General features: G+C 38.1%; 1 protein-coding gene across 3 annotated transcripts in view; it reads right to left on the minus strand.

The window, feature by feature from the left end:
- fnbp1l.L (formin binding protein 1 like L homeolog) overlaps positions 1-24,767 on the minus strand; it is a 62,761-nt gene that overhangs the window by 15,304 nt on the left and 22,690 nt on the right. For 2 of the 3 annotated variants that reach the window (XM_018256964.2, NM_001096692.1), the window contains 6 exon segments: positions 15,882-15,997; positions 5,453-5,506; positions 3,012-3,159; positions 2,563-2,625; positions 2,269-2,373; positions 645-773 (listed from right to left, as the gene is read on the minus strand). In XM_018256964.2, coding sequence (XP_018112453.1) covers positions 645-773; positions 2,269-2,373; positions 2,563-2,625; positions 3,012-3,159; positions 5,453-5,506; positions 15,882-15,997 — 615 coding nt within the window. 3 annotated transcript variants of the gene reach the window in all.

The following is a 24,767-nucleotide window of genomic DNA, read 5'->3' on the forward strand; positions in this document are numbered from 1 at the left end:
CAATCAGTAAACAAAAAAGACAAGGTAACATGGAAATTCTGTCCCATCCCTGTGGCCTTGCAGGGTTAATCAGTTCTAGACATCCTGTGCTGAACAAATGAAAGGCACCATTGTGCTTTCTGTTTAAATAAACTGATGCACTACACTGCCGAAAAGAACAGAGAGGCCTGTCAACGAAGCAAAGTAAAATGTCATAGTTACCAAGAAGCTGCACAAATAATTGTTATTGATATACAAACCAGGGAAAACCTCTGCATTGCCAACATATGATCCTTTAACCATTTAACGCTAAACTAGAATTAACCATAACAAAAAATGACTGCATAATTGTGGCGATTCAGTTTGCTTGTCAGAGTTACAAGTAAAATAGCGTTACAACAGCGGAGACCCTTACAGTTTTTACCTGTATGGTTGTCATGTCATAGCTGAAAAGAATGCCCAAATAAATTAAAAAGCAAAGATCTGTACCAATATATTGCATTATTATTCTTTTTAGCACAGGAAAATAATTCCTAGACTTGCCTTAAGCACCAAGTAAAAATGTGCACCATTGGGTCAATTCTATCAAAAAAGAGACCCAAGACAAAATGAGAGGTTATATACAGATTTATATGGATATATCCATAAATTATTCAGCAGTTTACCTTATACATCTGTGGGATGACGATATAAAAATGTTTGTGTTGCTCTGCATTGTAATTCTGGAGCTGTGCAGCATATTCATTTTTGCTTTCATCTGCCATGTGTGTGCGCAGATGGAGCTGCTGTTTTGCCTGGAAATAAGTGGAAAATTGGGACATGTTAAATATCATTGTTAAGAAAACAAATCAGCAACTCCTAGTAGTCAGGTGTGATACATCTCGAGAGCAACAAACTATCTTGCAATATTCTTAAATGTTGTAGTTGGCACACATTAAAATAGTACTGAATTCAGGAAAAGGTGCGCAAATAGCTAGGACTAAATATGAGCATTTTTTAAAGGAGAACTAAAACCTAAAAATGAATATGGTTAAAAATGCCATATTTTATATAAACTTATTGCACCAGCCTAAAGTTTCAGCTTCCCATTAGCATAAATGATCTAGGACTTCAAACTTGTCACGGGGGGGTCACCATCTTGGAAAGTGTCTGTGTGACACTCACATGCTCAATGGGCTCTGAGCAGCTGTTAAGAAGCTAAGCTTAGGGGTCGTAGCAAATTATCAAGCAGATAATGAGGTTTCTCTGTAATATAAACCGATGCTACAGGATTGATTATTAAATTCTGATGCTAGTCGCACTGGTTTCTGTGCTGCCATGTAGTAAGTATCTGTATTAATTACTAATTAGCCTTATATTGTGACATTTATATACTATGGGTACAGTATATTGTGAGTGGGTCCCTAAGCTCAGTAAGTGACAGCATCACAGAGCATGTGCAGTGAATGAACAGAAAAAAAGATGGGGAGCTAATGGGGCATATTTGGAGGCACATATCCTTACTGCTAAAGGGTTGTGGTTGTCTTGGGTTGCTACAGAAACACAAAACATAATATACAACATTTCTAGCCTACTTCTTCTGTAGTTAAGCTTTAGTTATCCTTTAAATGGGACTTGTGTGCAAGTCTTTTTATTTGCTTGGGGAGGATGCCTAGATCACAGCTCCATAATATGATACATGTGCCTGACACATTCAGATGCTGCAAGATTAATCCAGGTGCATCACACACCTACAATACATTTACCACACATTCTTCCCACCTAGGAAACCACATGTGTCAGAGGCTATAACAGCCGAGCAGGAAACCTTATTGTGGAAAACTTGCGAAAAATATTTTGATGGCTTTTCAGTTGGAAAAGTTACACAAGTGAGCAACCTAGATAGTAACTCATGGATGACGAAATATTTTGAGTGCATCCTAATACAGTAAGCACTTAAATAATGGCAGTAGCCTAATGCAGGTTTTGCTTCTATATGAGGTATGTTGAGCTACATTGCTTATAGTGGTGGTCAAAATGCCTGCTAGCTCCACACATTGAATGGAAAGTTGTCCATAAATGTAACTATAGCACTGCAAAGCATTCTGGCAATAATTTACCTATTCCTAAGAAAAAAAGACCAGGATAGAATACAAGATAAGACACAAAGTGCCGTATTATGATAATAAGAATAAAGTCAGAATAAGTAGAGGGATACAATGGTGAAGAGAGCTGATGCAGAATAAAAAAAGCTTTAACCTTGTAGGTTTTTATGACTAGTGCAAGATGCTGGAGGGGAGATTTGTTTACCTTCTCAACATCAGATCTGGTTGCATTGCTGTCATTATCCAGTCTCTCGTACGTTTGTTGAGCCTTCTCTGCCTCTCTACACTCTCTTTCAAATTTCCTCTTGCTCTGTAAATTTAATAGTAATCAAGCACTGAGCATTAGCCGGCTTTCACAAATAATTAGCACTATAATTTACAAAGTGTATTTATATTTAGTAATTAAGCAGCTTCCGCCCACCACAGGAATTACTCAAGAAAATAAATGACAGCGTGTTCTGTTATTGTCATAATGTTGGGAAAGCAGATGATAACTCACATTATCCATTTGTTTTAAGCACATGTCCAGGTATTGCTGAGCTTTGCGCCCCTCATGAAGATGCTGTGGGGGAAAAAATTAAATAAATTAATGATTTCCCTGCCCACAGAAGGAGGTTTATTGCTGGTGATTAAGCCACTGGTGGGCTATCAGCCTTATACGCACATATAGTTCTCACTGGATATTATAGGAAGTCGTTCCTGACTAAATCTGGGCATTTTAACACACAGGCACTTCTGTAAAAAGGTTGTAAACCACCAAGTACTGCAAGTTAAATGACCCAAAATGTAAGAAAGGTTATACACAGTAACAGCAATCTAATAGCAATAGCTGCTGAGTACAAAGGTACTATAAAAAAAAGGGCAGGGGAACCACTAATATCAGCACACAATTACACGCAGCTGAGGGAAATTACCAAAAAAAAAAAAAAAGCAATCAAATAGAAATACCGATTTCCGTTCTCCTTTTATGTCATTTGAGTATCTCATTATCTCAGCATAAACTCTATGGCCCATTTCTTCCGCCACTACCTCTCGTTGTCCAGCATAGTCATTCAGCTCATTTAAAATGTTGTAAAAAGATAAACAAGAGGTGAATCTGCAATAGAAAGTAGAAACATTTTTGAAGAAATGTTGCTTAAAATCACAGGTGGCCACATTTCCAAGTAACACATTCGTTAATGTATTTCATTAAAAAAAAAACAAAACATAACACTTTTCACTTTATAGCATTCTGCCCTTTAAACAGAAAGCCAAATCCAAAAGATACAGCCTGTTAATGAACAAAAATCGGAACCCTAATACCCCTAACTCTTTACTTACCCCTCCGTGCAGATACTGTCCAACGAAGTTCACGGGGGCCAAGTTCAGGCGTTTCGGTAATCTTCAGAATGATGCCGGTGATGAGAACAGCGCTTCGCAATTGCTCCAACTGCGCATGCGCCGCTTCGCTGGTCTCATTCCGAAGATTGCCGAAGAGAAGAAGATGACTGCTGTGAAAGCCATTGGACAGAGTCTGCACGGAGGGGTAATTAACGAGTTAGAGGCATTTGCCCTGGGGTAGCAGCTGGGCTGGTGGGGAGGAGGGAACGGGGGTCAGTTGTTTTGTCGATTGGACAGGTTAAAAGATTTCTGATGGCTAATAATAATATCTCTGCATGTATTTGCCTGACAATATTAATGGCTGACTGTCACACTACTTTGTTGAACAAAACTTTTGTATGATTGCCGTCACGGGCAGAACATTGTCTGATTTGTTCTCCAACTACATTAATTAATCTGAATGGTTAGTGGTAGGTCGGGAGATTGCGCTGAACGATCGTTCATCTGATATTAAGGCTATATATGCACATCTATGGCCAACTTTAGGTGCCAGTGATTAGAAGTAGTTTGGGAGGGTAGCATAAAATCACAGATCTAATTGCTATTGAAGGGAACAACCCAAAAATTAGGGTACATACAGGATGTAAGACTCCTCCAAGCTGTTCTGTATACTACTTGGATTACTCTACTGCAAGGGTCCCCAACCTTTTTTTTTTTTTTTTTTTTTTTTACCCGTGAGCAACATTTAAATATAATAAAAGTTAGGGAGCAAAACAAGCATGAAAAAATTTCCTAGGGTGCCCAATAAAGAGCAGTAATTGGTTATGTGAACTGACAGACTACAGGTGGGTCTATTTGGTAGTACACATGGTCTTTATGCTTCTAAGTCAGAAATTAAAAATTAAGAACCTGCTTTGAGGCCACTGAGAGCAACATCCAAGGGTTTGGTGAGCAACATGTTACTTGTGAGTAGGTTTCAGGGCCGAAACTAGGGGTAGGCAGAAGAGGCAAATGCCTAGGGTGCAAAGTTGGAGGGACGCCAGGCACAGTACATCTTCTGCCTCCTTCCCCTTGTTCAGTCCCTTGACTCTTGTGCCTTCGGCAACATTACCTGCTTTCCGGGTTTGCGTGCGCACAGACTCTTCTTTGGTGTGTGCACTCGCTCGTATGTGCGAGCCCTGGTGGGGTCGCCACCTGGCCAATATTTTACCAGCCTAGCCGGTAAAAATAACGGCTGATCTCAATGTTATTAATAGGGAAAAAAGATAAATAAATAGGAAGGCCGGTATTTTTTTTTTCCAGAAAAGGTGGTAACCCTACTTGTGAGTCACTGATTGGGGATCACTGATCTTTAATATATGTTAAGACACTCTGGAAGGACCTTTACCTAAAAAGCTCTCAGAATCTTTTGTTAACTCAACATGTTTAATAAGCTAGTGGACCATCGGTTTCTTATTCTTTAAATAAATATATAAATAAGAGTTATCCAGGGCACAGTGCAAGAATATTGCCCCTATCCTCCTCCCTCCAAACTTAGTTATATTGTGAGTGGTGACTAACACATTGTATGATTATTATTGGCATGTGCATGGTTTAGCAGTTTGCAAACAAAACATCTTAAATATACCAGCAGAGATGAGACAGACATTCTTAAATTGTACTAATCACCAAAGGGCCAGAGGTATCAATAGGCACTCAGAGTCAGACACACAAAACAAAATCATTGAAGTAAACTAAACTGCAAATGTGCGGACTGGGGCCCTCCACTGTCTATATGGGACAGGAATTCCTTAATGAAAATAATCTGTTTCTCTAAAGATAAGTCCCAGCCAGAGTAATTGGATTCAATTGAAAGTTTTTTTTTTGCCATGATGGGCTTTCAGGTTAACAAAGTATATTAACTAAACATTTTTTCAGAGGTGCCCATGTACCTATTTAACATAGCTGTTTCTCCACCTCTATAACCCAATATTTTATCTTTTATTATTTATATTATCTAGAAAAATCTATATGAACTACTTCTATATAACCAACGTATAAACCCTTGCGTGTGCTGCCACTCAACATACCTGGGTTCTTCATCTTTAGCTGAACGCTTTGGGCAGTACTTCTTCACCAGGTTTCTGAAACAAAGACAAAAAATAGTGCAACCGTTTTAAATGCTAAAAATTGCCAATCCCAAATAGCTGCTTACAGTTCAGGTTAAAGTTAACGTGTATGGCAGGATTGTCCAAACTGAGGCCCAGGAGCTGGATGTGGAGTCAGTTTTTAATGGCCCCAGCATGGCCATAATCTCCATAGACCTCCATGTACAACATCATAGATTTGCAAAAACCTGGCCTGAAAACATTTGAAATAGTGGAACATGGTACACAGCATGAATAATCTTAAACTGGCCATAGACGCAAAGATCCGATCGTACGAATCGTGGATTCGTACGATTTTCGGACCGTGTGTGGAGAGTCCCGACATTTTTCGTCCGTCGGAGATCGGTCGTTTGGTCGATCGGACAGGTTAGAAAATTTCTGTCGCCTGCCGATAATATCTCTGCGTGTATTGCCGATCGTACGATTTTCAGAGGGAGACTGTCACTAGTGTTGTCAGACATAAGTATCGTACGATTGCTGTCAGGGGCAGAACATTGGGTGATCTGTTCTTATTTGATCGGAATGGTAAGGACTTTGATCTGAATGGTTAGTGGAGGGTCGGGAGATGGGAAAGTCCGATCATACGTTGATTCGTACGATCGGATCTTTGCGTCTATGGCCAGCTTTACACAGGCAAACTTATCAGGCAGGAGGGGAAGTTTCTGTGTCCCACCTGAATCCTTCCCCATGGGTGCAATGTATACAGTGCCTTTATTCTGGGCTTTAAGTGACCATTATTGTTTGTAATTATATATAATTCATGATTAAAGTTGTTAGGTTCTTTAAATAGTATTTCAAATTTAAAAAAACCTGACTGGCCAGAAATGTGCATCAGGGCTTAATCAATTTGAACTACTAGCTCATAGCTATCCAGAAAGCTCCAAATTATAGAAAGGCCATCTTCCATAGACTACATTTTATCTAAATAATTTCAAATTTTTAAAAATGATTTCCTTTTTCTCTGTAATTATAAAACCGTACCTTGTACTTGATCCCAACGAAGATATAATTAATCCTTATTGGAAGAAAAACCAGCCTATTGTTAATGTTTACATGATTTTCTAGTAGATTTAAGGTATGAAGATCCTTTATCCAGAAAACCCCAGGCCCTGAGCATTCTGGACAACAGCTATCAAAATGTGTTATTATTAAACCTTGCATCCAAACTGGTGCCTGTACAAAACCCACACAATGTTTTTTTACGACTTGCAGTAATGGTGGATTTGAGATGCAAATGTGTTAACAAGCAGATATACATCTTTAGGGAGCATGGCACTATAAATAATGTACTGGGATAGAAAACATTTTTACATCCACAGGTTACAGGTCACAAATCATTTTCCCACTGCATCAATTTGTCTGGTTTTCAGCAGAGCCTAAACACACCTCATTATTATTCATTAAGTGAAATGCATAACAATTAGGTTTCTTGGCAACCATGCAATTGGCTTTTCAACAAGGGTCTTTCTGGCATCTGTAGATAGCAGAATGGAAACCACTATGTACAGCCTGAAAATAAGAGGCGATAACTTCTAAGAACTATGAGCTATGTACAAAGCACATTAGACACAGAACAGAACACAGTTGTCTTTTATTCAGCCAAAAACTTTTCAGCGTGTACATGCTGGATACTTCCAAGAGGAAAATCAAGGGTAAGAATCTCATTTAAATTCTAATAAATGTATTTACCATCAACAGACAGGGTTAGATTGGGCCGGCGGAACACCTATAAAAAACCCAGTGGCCCATGACTGCCGAATGAGGGCCCTAAAGTTGGTGTGGGGAGGGGCAAGTCGGGGGCCCAGAGCGGGTGCATGCGGGCCCCTGATAAGGCAGCCCAGGTAAGCCCAGACCCCCCAGTCCAACACTGAACAGATAACATGAACAGTTGTACTAAGATTCAGACATGGCTATATTGCATTGTATACATCACAGACCTGACGAGGCTTAATACAGTTCATTTGTCCTGAAATCTACATGAAAACAAACAAAAAAGGGACATAAGTGACAGAGGCATAATTACTGCCTTACAACACTGGGGTCCTAGGCTTGCGCCTCTGTGATCCTCCTGTGCTTGTGCGGGTTCACACAGTTTCTTTGGTTTCTAATTCAGTTTTGTGTGTACAGGTGATAGGAGCCATAGACTGCAAGCTCCACTAGGGCAGGTTGATGTAATAATCTCTGTAAAGCGCAGAGGAATAAGTAAGGGCTTTATAAATAAATCATTTATGCATATGCTCGCAACCAACTAGCAGCCTTAACCCCAACCCATAATATGGGGCTACAGAGGATACAAGGTTTAGCATTTGGCCTTTATAATATACACTGGAGAGCTGAACCTGAAATAACCTAGCAATCATTACTCATATGATACTCATACATACATACCCGAGAGACACAACGAATAACCTTGTATAGGACTATCACTTTCAATTTATCACCGTTTACTGTTCATAATACTTATCAAGGCTACCTTTGTGAAATTTATAGTCTAAACTCTGGAAATTAATGTTAATTAAAATAATTTGCATCCTGTCTCCAAATGGGGCATGCTGAGAAGACTAAAAACGCCGTCTTGGTGGGAGCACTTACCGGCCAAAAATTTGTCTCATATTATACATATCCTGAATAAGTCAGGTGATTTGATAGCATACCTACCAACATTTTAGAAATAAAAAGAGGGACAAAAAAGTTGCCTCACGCAGTGCAGTGATTTTTTTTGACCATGCTCATTTTTGTGGCCACGCCCCTTAATTGCCATGTTAATTTTACAACATTTGGCAGGTTATGAAAGTTTGAACATATTTTTGTGTTTTTTCCAGTTATTACAGTTTTGCTAATGAAGGTGAATTGCCCTTTAAAGGGATACTGTCATGGGAAAAAATGTTTTTTTCAAAATGCATCAGTTAATAGTGCTGCTCCAGCAGAATTCTAAATTGAAATCCATTTTTCAAAAGAGCAAACAGATTTTTTTTCTATATTCAGTTTTGTGACTGCCCCCAGTTGCGTGACTTGAGCTCTAATAAACTTCAGTCACTCTTTACTGCTGTACTGCAAGTTGTAGTGATATCACCCCCCCCTCCCTTTCCCCCCAGCAGCCAAACAACAGAACAATGGGAAGGTAACCAGATAGAAGCTCCCTAACACAAGATAATAGCTGAGCCCATTGAGACTTAATGTAGTAGAAATAACAGCCTGCCAGAAAGTTGTTCCATCCTAAAGTGCAGACGCAAGTCACATGACTAGGGACAGCTGGGAAACTCACAAATGTCTAGCCCCATTTCAGATTTCAAAATTGAATATAAAAAAATCTGTTTGCTGGATTTCAGTGCAGAACTCTGCTGGAGTAGCACTATTAACCGATGCTTTTTGAAAAAAACATGTTTTCCATGACAGTATCCCTACTGTCATGACTGCTGTGAGTCTAACTTCTTCTAACTTCTTATCTTATATTGTTACAATTACTTATTTGCTTATCTCAAAATTGTTACAAAAGTTGTAACAGCTGTGGCTGTTCTGGGCTCTCTGCCAGGGTTTGGAACTAGGGGTAGGCAGAAGAAGCACCTGCCTAGGGCGCAACAACAGGGGGGCACTGGGCAGGTACCACTTAAAATGTCTTCTGCCTACCCCTAGTCCAATATCACAGCTCTCTTTGGTTTCCCACTGCTCTCCGCCGCTATATCCCCTCTGTCGCTATATCCCCTTTGTCACTATACCCACCCTTCCCCTCCCCTCTTTAACATCTTTAATTCTTTTTTTATTTATTTTAACCAAAAAACAGCGGGTTCCTTTCAACAGGTTAATTGCATGTTACAAAAAGTTTAGAACATCAGATAACAATATAAAGTTTGAATTCATATGAACTGAATAAAAACTCAAGTAACATGAGACCATGTAGTTAAACAAAGCTTAAAAAAAAAAAAAATCAACTTTAAGATTACTTTTCCAAGTTGCAATTTTCTCTACTCGACAACTAAATAAAGAGGGTAAACTATTGTTAAGAGTAATATACCATCAATTATTTTGTATAGAAGAGGAGCATCTTTCAAAATCCAATAAAATTGGATTTCCAAATTCCTTTACCTCTATAATGCTCAGACATCTGGACCATATATTCAAGAAAAGGTTTCTCATTTTTTGGTTTCCCCATTCTACAACATATTGCCTCTTGTAAACAAAGTTTAAGTAAGTAACTCAAAACGCTTTCTAACGTAGGTGTTTATCCAATACAAAAATAATGACATGAGCTACAGCCATTAACAAAAAACAAAAGTGAAAGATTATCTTCAGAAATGATGAAGTCTGAGTCTTTATTTTCCACTTGAATAGAGTCTCTCTGGTCCAATAAGGTGAATAATGGGGTAATAACTATATCTAGTTTTGTTTTTCCCTTAATTAACTTTTCCACTTTGTGCCAAAACCTTTTAACATCAGGACATAACCATAAGTAATGAAGGATATCTATATTTCACTCCCCTCTGTTGCCCTGCTCCTTTCGCCTCCCCTCTGTCGCTCTCCTCCCCTCCGTCACGCTCACCTCTTTCCCCACTTTCTCCCCATTCTGGGGCCCATCTGGGGCAGAGAAAATCAGGACTTTCCAGTACAAACGAGGGACTGCGGGTTGAGCTGTCAAAAGAGGGACTGTCCCTCTGAAAACAGGACAGTTGAGAGGTATGTGATAGGTGTAGGTACTACGAAAATAATATGGAAAATGGTATAAGTGTAGTATTTGGGGATGTGAATGAGACTGCACTGGAAGGTTTTATATGGGTGGAGGTTTCCTAGGTTTTAAATATGCTGAGAGGGAGGGCCGTGTTCAGCTTCTGAGGAAGCCACAAAATGCATAAAGCGGATGGCCAGCATTTTGGTCCAGTCCTGTATGCTGAAATGTTTATAATTTTTGGAAATAAATTGTGATTTTTAAGTAATTGATGGCCTCCTTGGTGCTCCATATTTGAAGTATATTGCATGATGTAGTGAAGACTATCTGCAAGGAAACCAATCTGGTTTTGGATAGGAGACAACCAAAATGCCATGACCTGATTAAATTAGACTTACACTTCAATATAAGAAGAACGGTAACTCATAGAAAATAGAGATTAACTAGAAAAAGTCTTCATTTCTGGTGAACTATCTGAAACCAACTGAACTGAAAAAAGTGTTGGAAGGCGAAGAACCTTTTTTAAAGGGGTGATTCACCTTAAAGTTACATTTTAGTATGTTATAGAATGGCCAATTCTAAGCAACTTTTCAATTGGTCTTCATTATTTATTCTTTATAGTTTTTTTTTTTTAATTATTTGCCTTCTTCTGACTCTTTCCAGCTTTCAAATGGGGGTCACTGATTCCATTTAAAAACAATTGCTCTGTAAGACTACAAATGTATTGTTATTGGTACTTTTTATAACTTATTCTATTCAGGCCCTGTCCTACTCATATTACAGTCTCTTATTCAAATAAATGCATGCTACATCTACATCTAGAGTTCTCCCTTCAGAACTTGAGTTTTGCTTTGGCAGCGGCACTTTCCTGTGCACAGCCCTTCCCAGAGCGAACAATGCAAAGCTTTCCGATAAACTTGCCTGCAGGAAGTGAAAGTCTTGTTTACTGCAGCTACTGAAAAGGGCACAGGAAAACACCATGCCTACACACTGGAGACTTAGTAAACTTGCACAAAATGTCAGCGCTAAATGAATTAAAAATAGGATCCAATCGCGCTCTGTAATCAAACACACGCACACACATAAAAAGAGGAATAAAAAAAGAGAAATAATGGTAGCATAAGAGCTTAACTGGTGTCATGTATCATCTGTATTGCTTGTTTACGTGGCTTAAGCTGGCCACAGATGCGCAGATATAATCCTTCGAAATGCAATTTTGCACTAATTTCAGACTGTGTGTGGGCTCAGAATAACTGTGCCGACATTTTTCATACCATGGTGATCGTTGCTTAGTCTGTCAGACAGGTTAGAAAGTCTGTCGGATAAAGATACTATAGTTTTATGTATTGCCTATCTGACAATTTCCATGAGTGACTGTCACTGGGACATAACTTTCCTACTATGGTTGTCGGTCAATGAAGGCCAGACCATTGTTGAATTTATTTTTTCTACTTTAATCCATTTATTTTAGATTGTGGCATTAAAATTTATCGCTATATAAATGTTCATAGTATGATGAAAAATACCTGAATGTGTATGGCCAACTTTAGACATAGTACTTGGTATGTGGGTTGGGGGAGAGCTTTGTGGCGAAAAAGACATGTTTTACATAGAAATGGCTAGGGACTTGATCCAAATCAGCCAAACTGGGATTGCAGGAGTATTATGCAGGGAGATTGAAATTAAAAGAAAACTTTACCTCCAAAATGAACACTTGAGCATAAGATTAAATCATATTAAGTGGCATATTAAATAATCTTATCAAACTGGAATATATATTTAAGTAAATATTGCCCTCTTACATCTCGTGCCTAGAACCATCATTTCATGATGTTCTCTGTGCTGCCTCAGAGACACAATGTAGAAATGAAATTAAAAAAGTGTATTCAAAGCAACATTCCAAAGCACATTCACTTAGAATTGTCAGTGGTTTTAAAGTCAACTGTTAATGTAACTGCAAATGAAAATAGTATTTATCTAATTCTGCACTCCTGGTTCCTACGTCTGAAACAATATAGAATAAGTCAGCTCTCCTCCAGGCAAAAAGCCATTTCTCAAAATGCCTTGCATGCTTTTTCACGTCTGTTAAGCTGCCACCTTCTGCCTATCCATTTGTAAGCATTTGGCAACTAATAAATCAATGATGACACTTTTTCTTTGAAAGATGTTGGTAAAGCTCAGGCAGCATGACTCCATAAGATTTTTCTGCTGCTGAGCAACATATCAACTAATGCATTAAACTGTTAATGTTTAAAAACTCTGTGATCTGCTTACTGAATTGGGGCTAAAAAATGTGATGGGGGAGGGGGATAAAATTGACCTTTAAACCTTCAATTTTAGAAAAATTAACTATAAACGAGAAAGCAATCTGCAAAAGGTGGTATTTGTGTTATACAATTTGAAGTTATTTTTTAGGGTGACTGAAATATTTAAAGGACAAGGAACCCCCCCCCCCCCCCATATGAATTATGTTGTCCTGAAAGGGAGCATTAGAAAGACACTTTAGGCACTTACAGATATGTCTTGTTTCAATGCTTTTGCCAGTGTCTTAGCCACAAGCTATATAAATCCAAGAGATTGGTGTATGGCACAGCTGCAGAAACACTTCTCAAAGACTAAGACCAGTGACGTAATTAGTGTGCGCCGGGCCCCCAGCAAAAAACTCCTCAGAGGTGCCCGGCACATGCAAACACCATACTCCCGCACACTCCACACCCCCTTTCAACTTGCACCCCCTTGCAGATTAGTTGCAGTTGGAATCGAGCACAAGTGCTCTAGTCACTTGGTGATCCTCAATACAATGATGACACAAGTGGAGAACATCTGGCATGCACAGAATTGTTTTCTTGACATAGCAAATGATGAAACAGGAAAAAAGATGGCGGTTAGAAGCACAGCAGAAAAGGGGACAGCCAATCACAGCCCTGCATTCACACAAGCAAAGACATGCGTCAGTTCCCTATCAGGTCAGCCTAGTTGCTGATAGGTTCCTATCTTGCAGTGCAGTGTGCGGAGTGCCATCGGCTACCCTGCACAGCCTGGGAAAGCAGGAAGTGAAACAGATGGGCAGAACTTGTTTTTGAAGAAACTAAATAAATCATCCCAAAAACACTACTTTTCAAAGTACTTTTCTTCAATATTTAAAGGAGTATGGTGCAGTGGCACATTCTTGGTTTTTACACAAGAAATGTGTTATGAACGGCACCCTAAATCCAGAACCAGTGTTAGGCTCCCTGGTCTCTGCTCTTGCTTCTGCCTTTAACAGCTGCCTTTCACCTCGGGAGAAGTCCTCAGCTAATTTGATGCCGCCAGGTCTTATTAAGAGAGGAGCAAAGCTACAGGTTCTGGACGAGCAAAGGGGCACGATCGTCTCACAAAGGATACTGAATGGAAGAACACAACTTAGAAGGCAGGCCAGACAACACAGCATGGAACAGGCAGCACAAGCAGAGTAGAATAGTCAAACAGGCCGGAATCAGGATTGGAGAGCGTAGAATAGTCAGTCAGGCTGGCGCATAAACCCCATGGGGTAGCAGGCACAGGAGGAAAAAACAGCAGGCAGAGGGCATCCCCGCCGGAGACGCAGTGGGGGACCCCACCGCACACTAGACCACCAGGGTGAGTCCTTACAAAATGTTTCCCTTAAAGGACCAGTAACATCAAAAATCTAAATGGTTTAAAAGTAATAAAAATATAATGCAGTGTTGCCATGCACTAGTAAAACGGACGTGTTTCAGAAACACTACTATTGTTTATATAACTAAGCTGCTGTGTAGCCATGGGGGCAGCCATTCAAAGGAGAAAAGGCTCAAGTTACACAGCAGATAAGCTCTGCAGAACATAATGCTATCTGTTATCCATTATTTAACCTGTGCCATGTAGTCATTTTTCAATTTCCGCCATTGCTAAACAGCAGCTTGTTTATATGAACTATAGTAGTGTTTCTGAAGCAAACAAATCAGTTTTACCAGTGCAGGGCAACACTACATGATATTTTCATTACTTTAAAACACTTTCAGTTTTTGGTGTTACTATTCCTTTAAGTTAGACTCCTTAAAGGAACAGTTATGTCAAAAAATGAAAGTGTTTTAAAGTAATGAAAATATAATGCAGTGTTTCCCTGCACTAGTAAAACTGCTGTGTTTGCTTAAGAAACACTACGATTATTTATATAAATAAGCTGCTGTGTAGCAATGGGGGCAGCCATTCAAAGGAGAAAAGGCTCAGGTTACACAGCAGATAGTAAATAAGCTCTGTCTGTCTAATGGTGTTATCTGTTATCCATTCCTTATCCTGTGCCATATAGCCGTTTTTCAATTTCCGCCATTGCTGCACAGAAGCTTGTTTACATGAGCTATAGTAGTGTTTCTGAAGCAAACAGATCAGTTTTACCAGTGCAGGGCAACACTACATGATATTTTCATTACTTTAAAACACTTAAATTTTTTGGTGTTACTGTTCCTTTAAGTGAGCATAAACTAATTGTAATGTTGCTGGGTGTGTTCAAATAAGAAAGACTGAAATAGCTGTTCTGTCGAATCAGCTGTCATCCAACACAATCCCTGTGCAACCGCACTTCCATTTTTCATAGCAAAGCGTTATCAGCTCTCTATTACCACATACTTCCTATTTCATCCCACAGAGTGGTATAATTATCCTTCTTCTACTTATTTTCCATTACCATTAGGTGCTTTGCACTTCTCCCTTTCTGTTTTTGGCAAGCAAATTGAGGAAAGTTAAGCCACACAATAATCCAATTCCTCCAGGGTAAAAAAACAGAGTATAAAACATATTATTCTGCTTTAAACAAAGCCAGAAAGAGAACAGTCTTGCTTATAAATCAAAAGCTAAAGGCTTACATCTATAATCTTTAAAATTATATTAACTATTAGCATATACAAGGTTGGCTAAAGACATGGGCCTGTTTCTTTCCAAAAACCCCATCCATCATTTAGGTGTGCATGCTTTACTAAATCTCTACACTAAATAGCTACACTATATGGGCAAATGTTTCCCAAACACAATTTGACCGAGTTTGCTCTAACCAAGCTAAATAATTGGGGGGGGGGGGGTTATAATTATTCATATACGTGATATAGTGAAAGAAACCCCCTTAAAACTATAAACAGGTATGGGACCTATTATCCAGAATGCTCAGGACCTGGGTTTTCCGGATAATGGATCTTTATGTAATTTGGATCTTTATATCTTAAGTTTATTAAAAAATTATGTAAACATGAAATAAACCCATTGGCTGGTTTTAATTCCAATAAGGATTAATTGTATCTTAGTTTGGATCAAATACAATGTACTGTTTTATTATTACAGAGAAAAAGGAAATCATTTTTTTAAATTTTTATTATTTGGATCAAATGGAGTTCATGAGTATCTAAAATGTGAAATCAGGCATTTTTGGGTGCAGATAAACGGGTGTGCATAATGGAGCAGAGCTGGCTGAGAGCAGTGGAGCCAACACTCTAGTGTGCCCTCAGCCTTAATGGGTTGTTCACATTTTTTTTCAGTTCTATTTTTTTTCCCAGATAGTAGATCACAAATAAAGACTTTTTTTTGTTGTTCTCTCTGAATGACAATGGCAGTCAAACCATTACATCTGCTAGCCTTACACATTCCAGCACCAAAACTTACAACATTAACCAAATTCCTTCCAGATGGAGCCTCCAAATATCTTACCTGAGCTGCTTTGCATAATTCTGCTCAATCTCTAATCTTTCTTTCACAAACTTTGCATACTTGTCCAAGAAGTCTATGCCCCATTGTGTATGCTTCTCCAAATTATCAAACTGGTCCTATAGAGAAGAAAAAAAATGAACATTTACAACAAACTTTTTCTATTCCCGCAACAAGAAAATGCAAGAATGAAATATGACATTAGGGTAATATCATAGTGTGAAGGGCACTTTATTAATAGGCATTATACAGCAAAGGAAAACAATTCATTAAATCATGCTAATATATTAGGCATCCTACTGAATCCAGTAAAAAAAGGTCCCCCCCTGGGTCAGTGCTACTTTGGGGGATGGAAAGACATACTTGCCATGGCACAAATCAGAAAATAATACACTACTGCGTGGGTCGGCCAAGGGCCAGGGAGGGGAAGAAACATGGCTGCACTGATTTTCTCTCTCTCTCTAGGCCACTGTATTTTTCTTCTTAAAGGAACACCAGCTGGGGTGCCTAACATATCCGCACACCTCCAGTGAATCACAACACAGGCAAATCAGTAAGAAGCAGGGGCCACAGTTGCATTTTTTCTGCTAAGATCTGCTTATTCTGGCCATTAGACTATGCTTAAATATCTGACTCAGCTATGGTCTTCTTAAGAGAAGAGTTAGTAAGTTTACACCCTCTAAAATAACCGCATACAGTAACAGAATGTGTATGGTCAGTTACAAACTTTCCATCCAAAGGGCCCATGGATAATGTGAAAGGTCAGTCAGTGCATGTCCTACAGTGCATGACCTACAGATTAGTTCTTGGTTACATTATACACCTGTAATACTGTATACAGTCACACAATTCACCAGACTTAGGCAATCCTCTGGGGGTAATTTTAGGAGAATAAAACAGTGGAGTAGAGTAGAATGTGATTTCGCTGCAAGTTTTTTTTTCAGATTTTTAATCAATCGAGTTTTCAAGATGTGTTTTTTCAAATTAAAAGAAAAGTGTTGACAAATGTGCCTCAATGAGTAAAGGTCACTTGCACTCAAATATAAATAATTTAATTAACTCCTAAGTCCCTGTACCTATTTTTCCATTTATGGCCAAAAATGAAGTATTAAATTTGTTTCCTTTAAAGGGGTTGTTCACCTTCCAACATTTTTTTCAGCGCAGTTGATTTCAGATAGATCACCAGAAATAATTTTTCCAATTACTATGTGATCGTTTTTCTAATATTGAAGTGTAAAGTGTAATTTTTCACCTTCTAAAGCAGTTCTGGGAGGGGGGGGATCGCCGACTCTTTAAAGGGGTTATGCATCTTCCAGACACTTTTTGCAGTTCAGTTATTTTCAGATTGTTCCCCAGAAATAAAGACTTTTTTTCAATGACTTTACATTATTAATTTTTATGTTTTTTTCTCATATCTAAGTTTAATGTAATTCAGGTTCAGACTCAAACTGTTAAAATTTTGCAATATTTAGTTGAGAAGCATCTCTGGAGTATAAGCAACTATTGTATCAATTCTAACAGCTGCCTGTATTGAAACCCAGAGATTCTGCTCAGCAGGGACAACGATAAGAAATGTATCAATTTAGAACAGTTTACAGGGTCGGCGACCCCCCTGGCAGAGCTGCTTTAGAAGGTGAAAAATTACACTTTACACTTCAATATTAAAAAAAAAAAAACGGTGACACATAGAAAATAGAAAGTAATTGAATTATTTCTGGTGATCTATCTAAAAACAACTAGTTGTCTGAAGGTGAACAACCTCTTCTGTTCTAAATTGATACATTTAGTCACCAAATAAGTTCTAGGAGGTCCCCCATAGGCTAAAACAGCAATTCACAATGATAACCGCAATGGCGAATGGTCGAAGTCGAATTTTTAAAGAGCAAGTACATAATAAATTTTGATATTCTAATTTTTGATTTTTTTTCCAAATTCAAATCGAATTGGGACTATTCCCTAGTCGAAGTAGACAAAAAAATGCTAAAAATTCTAATTTTTTTTCATTCAGCTCGACCTTTGATAAATCTGCCCCTATGTGATAAATATCTTATTTTTGTCCCTGCTGAGCAGAATCTCTGAGTAGCATTACAGGCAACTGTTACAATGGATACAATAGTTGCTAATATTCCACAGATGTTACTGCAAAATGTTTCAACTAATGTAGCAAATTGTAACAGCTCAGAATCTGCATCTGAATTACCGAGTTGCCAGACTAAAATACCAGAGACTGAATGTTAAACTTTAAACTTGGCAAAAAAAAAGTAAAACATTAAAAATGTAAAGTGACTTAAAGCAACTTACAATCTGAAAACAACTAAACTGAAAAAAAGTGTTTGAAGGATGAACAACACCTTAAACGGACACCAAGCACTTTTTTTGGGGTATTTATCAAATCATCTCCTTAAAGTTCTAGAGGCCACAAAATCTCTCCATTAAGTGCAGTTAATGCAAGAAGCAGCAGCACTTAGGATGCAAACCAGTCTTTTTGCAGCCCCCCTTCCATAAATAAATGAGCTTAAAGGAACAGTAACATTAAAAAGGGGTTTTACAGTAATAAAAATATAATGCAGAGTTGTCCTGCACTGTTGAAACTGCTGTGTTTGCTTCAGAAACACTACTATTGTTTATATAAATAAGATGCTGTTTAGCAATGGGGGCAGCCATTCAAAGGAGAAAGGGGCCAGGTTACACAGCAGATAAGCTCTGTAGTACATAATGGTGTTATCTGTTATCCATTAGTTAACCTGTGCCATATAGCCTTTTTTCAATTTACGCCATTGCTACACAGCAGCTTGTTTATATTAACTACAGTAGTGTTTCTAAAGCAAACAGATCAATTTTACCAGTGCAGGGCCAACAATACATGATATTTTCATTACTTTAAAACACTCATTTTTTGGTGTTACTGTTCCTTTATGCCTCCCTAAATCCTTATTTGCTGCTTTCATTCAAGACACAGAACCACATATGCTAACTGGTCCCATTCATTCATACAGGACTTGAGCTATTTTATGGCCTGCATCCATTACTGTGGTTATGGGTAAGAGTGACTGAGTCAGATAAATTCCAACTGGATGTATGATAAGAAACACCACTTTTCTGAGTATTGCTTGGATTCTTCAATCAACCATGGATTGGCCACAAGGTCTGTGTGTTTATTCTTGCATACACTATAATGCTGATTTCTGTAATACTCATCTACCATAAAACCTTTATTCCGTTGCCCCTGTTCTGGGAAGTTTTTCTGTTTCATACTGAACGAAAATGTCCTAGAACAGCTTTCAGTTAAAAGAAGTTAGTAGCATTACAGACAGACTAATGCAGATCATCTCTTCACAAAAGGGATACATAGTGAATAAAGTACCCCCTCTTGTAAAATATAAGGATATTATAAGTTACCGAGGAGTTTCATGACCATATAAAAACACGAGGCCGAAGGTCATGGAACTCCGAGGTTACTTCTAATATCCTCATATTTTACAACTGGGGTACTTTATTTATTATAATACACAAGTTTCAGTGAGTCATGTGACAGAAATGACATCAGAACTCACCGTTTAAAACTGATGACATCAGAACTCACCGTTTATAAGGATATAATTTACAAGATATTCATGGCTTTTGTGTATTATTTGTATAGACTGTACGGTATATGCTGTCTAACAGTGACATCATTGACGTCTTTAACTACAGTACTTCTGTCTTACTAGAGATGAATTAATGGAAGAGAAAGAGAGCTTAGCAGGATGCTTTCAGTCATACGCATCTTCATTACAATTTAAAAGCTGGTGGTATTTAATGACTTGTAAACAATGAATATACGCTATGTCTTGTGTATAGTCAGTGGTGATTAAGGAACTTATGCAACTTTAATAGAGGGGTCAATATGGTGCATTAATCAAAGCTACACTTGGCAAGAGCACAAGAAGCAGTCCCCATGGTTTCATCTTATTTCCTTTTCCACAGCATCAAATGAGCAGCACAAACATCTGGCAGTGAGGGATGCACAATATTCTGCCGTCATTCTGACAACTAGCTCAGTCTCAATACTCAAACAATTTTACAATTACTGCAGCAATGGGTCTTCCCATACTGCTTTTTAACACTGGGAACAGACTCCAAAGAAGAGCCACCAATATATTTCCTAGGTCTCACACACACACAATGGACTGAGCAACACCGAGGGGCAGATTTATGAAAATGTGAGATTGGATCTCACCAACTTTCTATTCAACCCTAGGGGATTTTAGAACCATATTTATCATTTGGTGAAAGTCAAAGTTCACCGTTTGATAAATACGATTCTAAAAATCCCATAGTAATGAATAGAAAGTGTGTGAGTTTTTCTGTGATGTCGGGATACAGCAACCAAGGATTGTGAGAATATCTGTTTTACCTTAGACTAGGCGGATGGCAATTTGGCTACCACTCCTGTACAATTATTTCTTCATCAAAATACCCTAACAGTAAGGTAACTCCACAAAATCATATGTTTTTTTATAAAATATAACGTCTGATGAACTGAAAAACAGTTATAACTTCCATGCTTTAGGGTACAAAGAAAAACATCATAAATAGGAATGGCACAGGTATTCTGATAGCATATATGTATACGTTTACCCAAACTTTATGAAGTGTAAAGAGCCCAAAATATAAATAGTGAATCTTATTTTCTTGTACAACACGTCGACCCATGCACAAACACAATCTCAAAAATCCCTCAGAGCAAGTTAACTCAGAAAGACATGTCTGGAAACTTCACAAGGTGATGATTTCAGAACTAGTAAAAGCTAAAGATTTGCTTCTACTCCAAACTACCAATAAATGTATTTCAAATTTGTAACTTAGCTCCCACATGTTCTTACTTGAGTTGATATTACACACAATTACTCAATCAATATGGTATGTAGAGTAAAGAATATATATATCTATATATACATATGCAAAATCAGTCAAGGGCAGTCCTCATCCACCTGGCTTTTAAAACTGACTCTAGTGCACAGGCTGCTCCCTGTGCCAGTTCCAATAGCCAAATACAAGCTCTTTATTATGGCACAAATTGCTTCTGAACCTTCAGATCTAATCTTGTTGGAAATCTTGTTAAGAAAGTAACAGGACCAAGTAATCCCTTTTTTAAAGCCCTCCATTATGATTTTCTTAGGGTGGCACAGAACTTGTAGAACGTGTAAGAACTGGAAACATCTGTTCTGGAGATTTAAAACAGATGTTCCATGGTGACATTGCACCAAAGAAGAGGTTTCACTCAGTGGTGGTACTGGCCTGTTCGGAAAACATATCTGCATTTTAGGGGTTACCAGAACATTCTATAGCTCATTATGTACTCAAAACACGTTTCATTTCCTGGGTTCTGGAAATAATTTTTCCTGTTTGGTACTTATCCCTTTACTCAAGTGAAAAGACAAACTACACTGATGTCAAATCAGCTTGAGAAGTTTATTTTGTACAGATTATGTAACAATTAGCTCATTGTGGGGAGAGGTGCAAATTTGGTGCAGGCAAACTTTTGGTGGACCGATAAAGAAGCTATGCAAAGTGAAAATGTGTACTGGGATTTAAAAGTAGCAGTTCACCATTAACAGGAACACCAAAAAATGTATGTGTTTTAATGGAAAGACTATATAATGTACTGGTGCCCTGCACTGGTAATAATATGTTTGCTTCAGAAAAACAACTATAGTTTAAATAAACAAGCTGCTGTGTAGCCAAGGGGGCATAAAATAAGAGGGGCAATTGGAAACATCTAGAACATGCTAAAATGGAGCAGCTTGGATGTAGTGAATTTTAAAATAGCTAGTACTACTCTATGGTCAATTAACTGCTTGAATGATAGATCAATAATGTGAACTGTGTCACACAAATTACATGCAGAAAAACATTTCAACTTTAAATTTCTGTAGAAGAGTGTCGAATTTCAGAACTCTGACCCCAAGATAACGTGTCATTTTGCAAGAGTGTGCTAGTGCCAAGGCGCACGACACAACAAGGTGTGAAATCCTTGCATCTTGTATTGTAATGGTGAGATAATCTATTAAATTATTATTAAGGCCTAAATCTTATTCCTGTTTGCTTGGACTACTTCATCTTTTTCAGAAAAGCAAAATACATCAAGATTTTCCATTGGATCATTCATACAAAGTATTTTCTTCCCAAGAGCATTTTTACTCATTTCCCCAATTCATTCCTTACTGATGCCAACACTGCCCTTCACCCCCACACATCCTGAATAGGGGGAAGTTTCCACTTACAGTCTCTCTGGGACAGCTGGTTTGAAACGGGATCCTTGCAGCTGCAGATCTGTGAGTTTATCCTTGGAACACATTATGCCGCAAAACACTGATGGGAAGGGCCTGCCGTATAAAAGCATTTGGGAAAATATGTAATTATTGTTTGTATGAGTAACTCATGGTGTATTGGTAGTGACCTAGCCTAAACCAAAACCGACCAAAACGGTTGCTCTTCATAGAAAACATGACCAAGGACTCTCTGCATGATGCTAATCATGCCAGTCTGAACATAGAAACTCAGAAGGGAACACCGCACCAGAGGCTGGTTCACAGGAAAGGTATGACAAATTCCAGACTCCCACGTCATCCTCACACATCACGTTCTGCAAGGAACAGATTCTTAATCTCAGATCGAAACTGAACAGTGACAGAACTGAAACTAGCAGAAGCTCAACGGAAAAACAAAGACAGGCAACTGTGACACTCCTGATTCCAGCTGTAAGGGCTATGACACACGTTGAAAATAGTCGCCCGCGATGATTCTGATATAGCTGTGGGCAACTAATCTCCTGCTATTGCTTTCCCACCAAAGCAAGGCCAAGAACAAAATAGATTTACAAGCCAAGTTTAAGGCAAACATATCTTGAACAAGACCTCTGTACCTTGGCACTAAGGAGAATTCGATCAAACACAAAGATTTTAAAGGAATTGTTAAATGTAAAAATAAAAAATGTGCAAAATAAAAATTGTTCCTAATATAGTTAGTCAAAAATGTAATGTATAAAGGCTGGAGTGACTGGATGTATAACATAATAGCCAGAACACTACTTCCTGCTTTTCAGCTCTCTTGGTTTCCACTGACTGGTTACCAGGCAGTAACCAATCAGTGACTTGAGGGGAGGGCACAAGGATCATATCTGTTGCTTTTGAATCTGAGCTTAATGCGGAGGATCAATTACAAACTCACAGAACAGATATGTACCATGTGGCCCCGCCTACAAGTCGCTGACTAACTCAGAGTTAGAGAGCTGAAAAGCAGGAAGCAGTGTTTTGTTCTGCTATATTATACAACCACTTACTCCAGCCTGTATAGATAACATTTTTGGCTTACTAACTATATTAGAAACATTTTTTTATTTTGCACAGGCTATTTAACCAGTTTTTAATTTCACAATGAACTGTTTCTTTAAGAGATTCATTTTGCTTTTTCCCCCACTTCCTGGCAGAAGCACCTCTCAGCAAATTTAGTATGCCTGTACCAGACTCCTCAAACTTACTTGTGGATTCTCCTTCAAACAATATCTCTGCAAATCCACACATTAGGTACTTGTACATTTATGAATTGCATTTGAACTTCTTAAACGAATCTATATTGCCCATTTCAGCAGTGCTCTACAACCCATTTTGAATACTTCTTTCAAACACTTCAAAAAAAGTTTTCTATGAAGCAAGTAGTAAAACTTCTACCCTACAACAGGTCAGAGCTGCTTTGCTTATTCTTTAAACAAATTTCCTGAAAAAATGTGAGTATTTAACATTTAAAATGTTTTAAACTAAAAAGACTGGCTGAAGTACTAAGAACAAAAAGGAATATGGTCTACATTGAGAGGGTTATTTATCAACGGCCGAGTTGTTTTCTCCATGAAAATTTCAAGGGTATTTTTCAGTCAAAACTCTTTTTGGATTAAAATTTTGAGGTTTTTTTTTTTTTTAAACGTGAATTTTTTGAGTTTTACTATACCCCAAAGCTGGAAATAGCTCGAGTTCGAAAATACACCATCTATAACCTGTCATAGTCATGTAGAAGCCAATGGCAGAGGTTCCTTGAACCATTTGAAGATGTTAATAGCCTAAATGATGATCGAGTTTTTTTTTGGAGGGATTTACTTGAACACGCTATTAATTACAGCAATTCAAGTTTTTTCCAGCAGAAAACTCTGTTAATTCAAGAGATTAGAAACCATTCAAGTTGTGAGTTTATTCAAGGTATAAAAAAAAAAAAACACTCACAAAGCTCTAAAATTTGACCTTTTATAAATAACCCCCTAAATGACAAATTTCGTCAAACGATTGCATCTCTGACCAACTGGGCCACCTACACTCTATGAAAATCAGCCAGATATCTTTGGGATAAGCAATGGGGAGAGGGGGTGCCATACAAGGGCACATACTCTACCCATTTGGTAGAATAGGCAGATTTAATTTGCCTGTTTATGGACAGCTGAAGTGTTTTGAAATAAGAATAAAACACACACCACAACAATAAGAACACAGTACACATGTTACAAATACCTGTACATGCAAAAACATTAGAGTTTCAACTCTGGAAGAAAAAAAAAAAGAGGCTTTATGTGCCAACAGTTCTCAGCCTGATCTTGTTCCACTGAATTAAATCAGTTACACCATGTCTGAGGTGGTGTCAAATAATGCTTTCATTCTGGCATTAGGTTGACAATAAAAAATGCATTTTGCAATGCATTAGTTCCAAGACTGCAATGTATGAAAATAGTTCCTTTTTAATGGATTTTTAAATGTGTCATTTATTACACACCAGTAAAAGATTATTTCCACAATCATGATACACTAATCTGATTTTTAAATATTGTTGCATAACCTTTTCCATAAAGTGAGCTACATTTGATCA

The sequence above is a fragment of the Xenopus laevis genome, chromosome 4L (assembly GCF_017654675.1).
Source record: "Xenopus laevis strain J_2021 chromosome 4L, Xenopus_laevis_v10.1, whole genome shotgun sequence".
Classification (NCBI taxonomy): Eukaryota; Metazoa; Chordata; class Amphibia; order Anura; family Pipidae; genus Xenopus; species Xenopus laevis.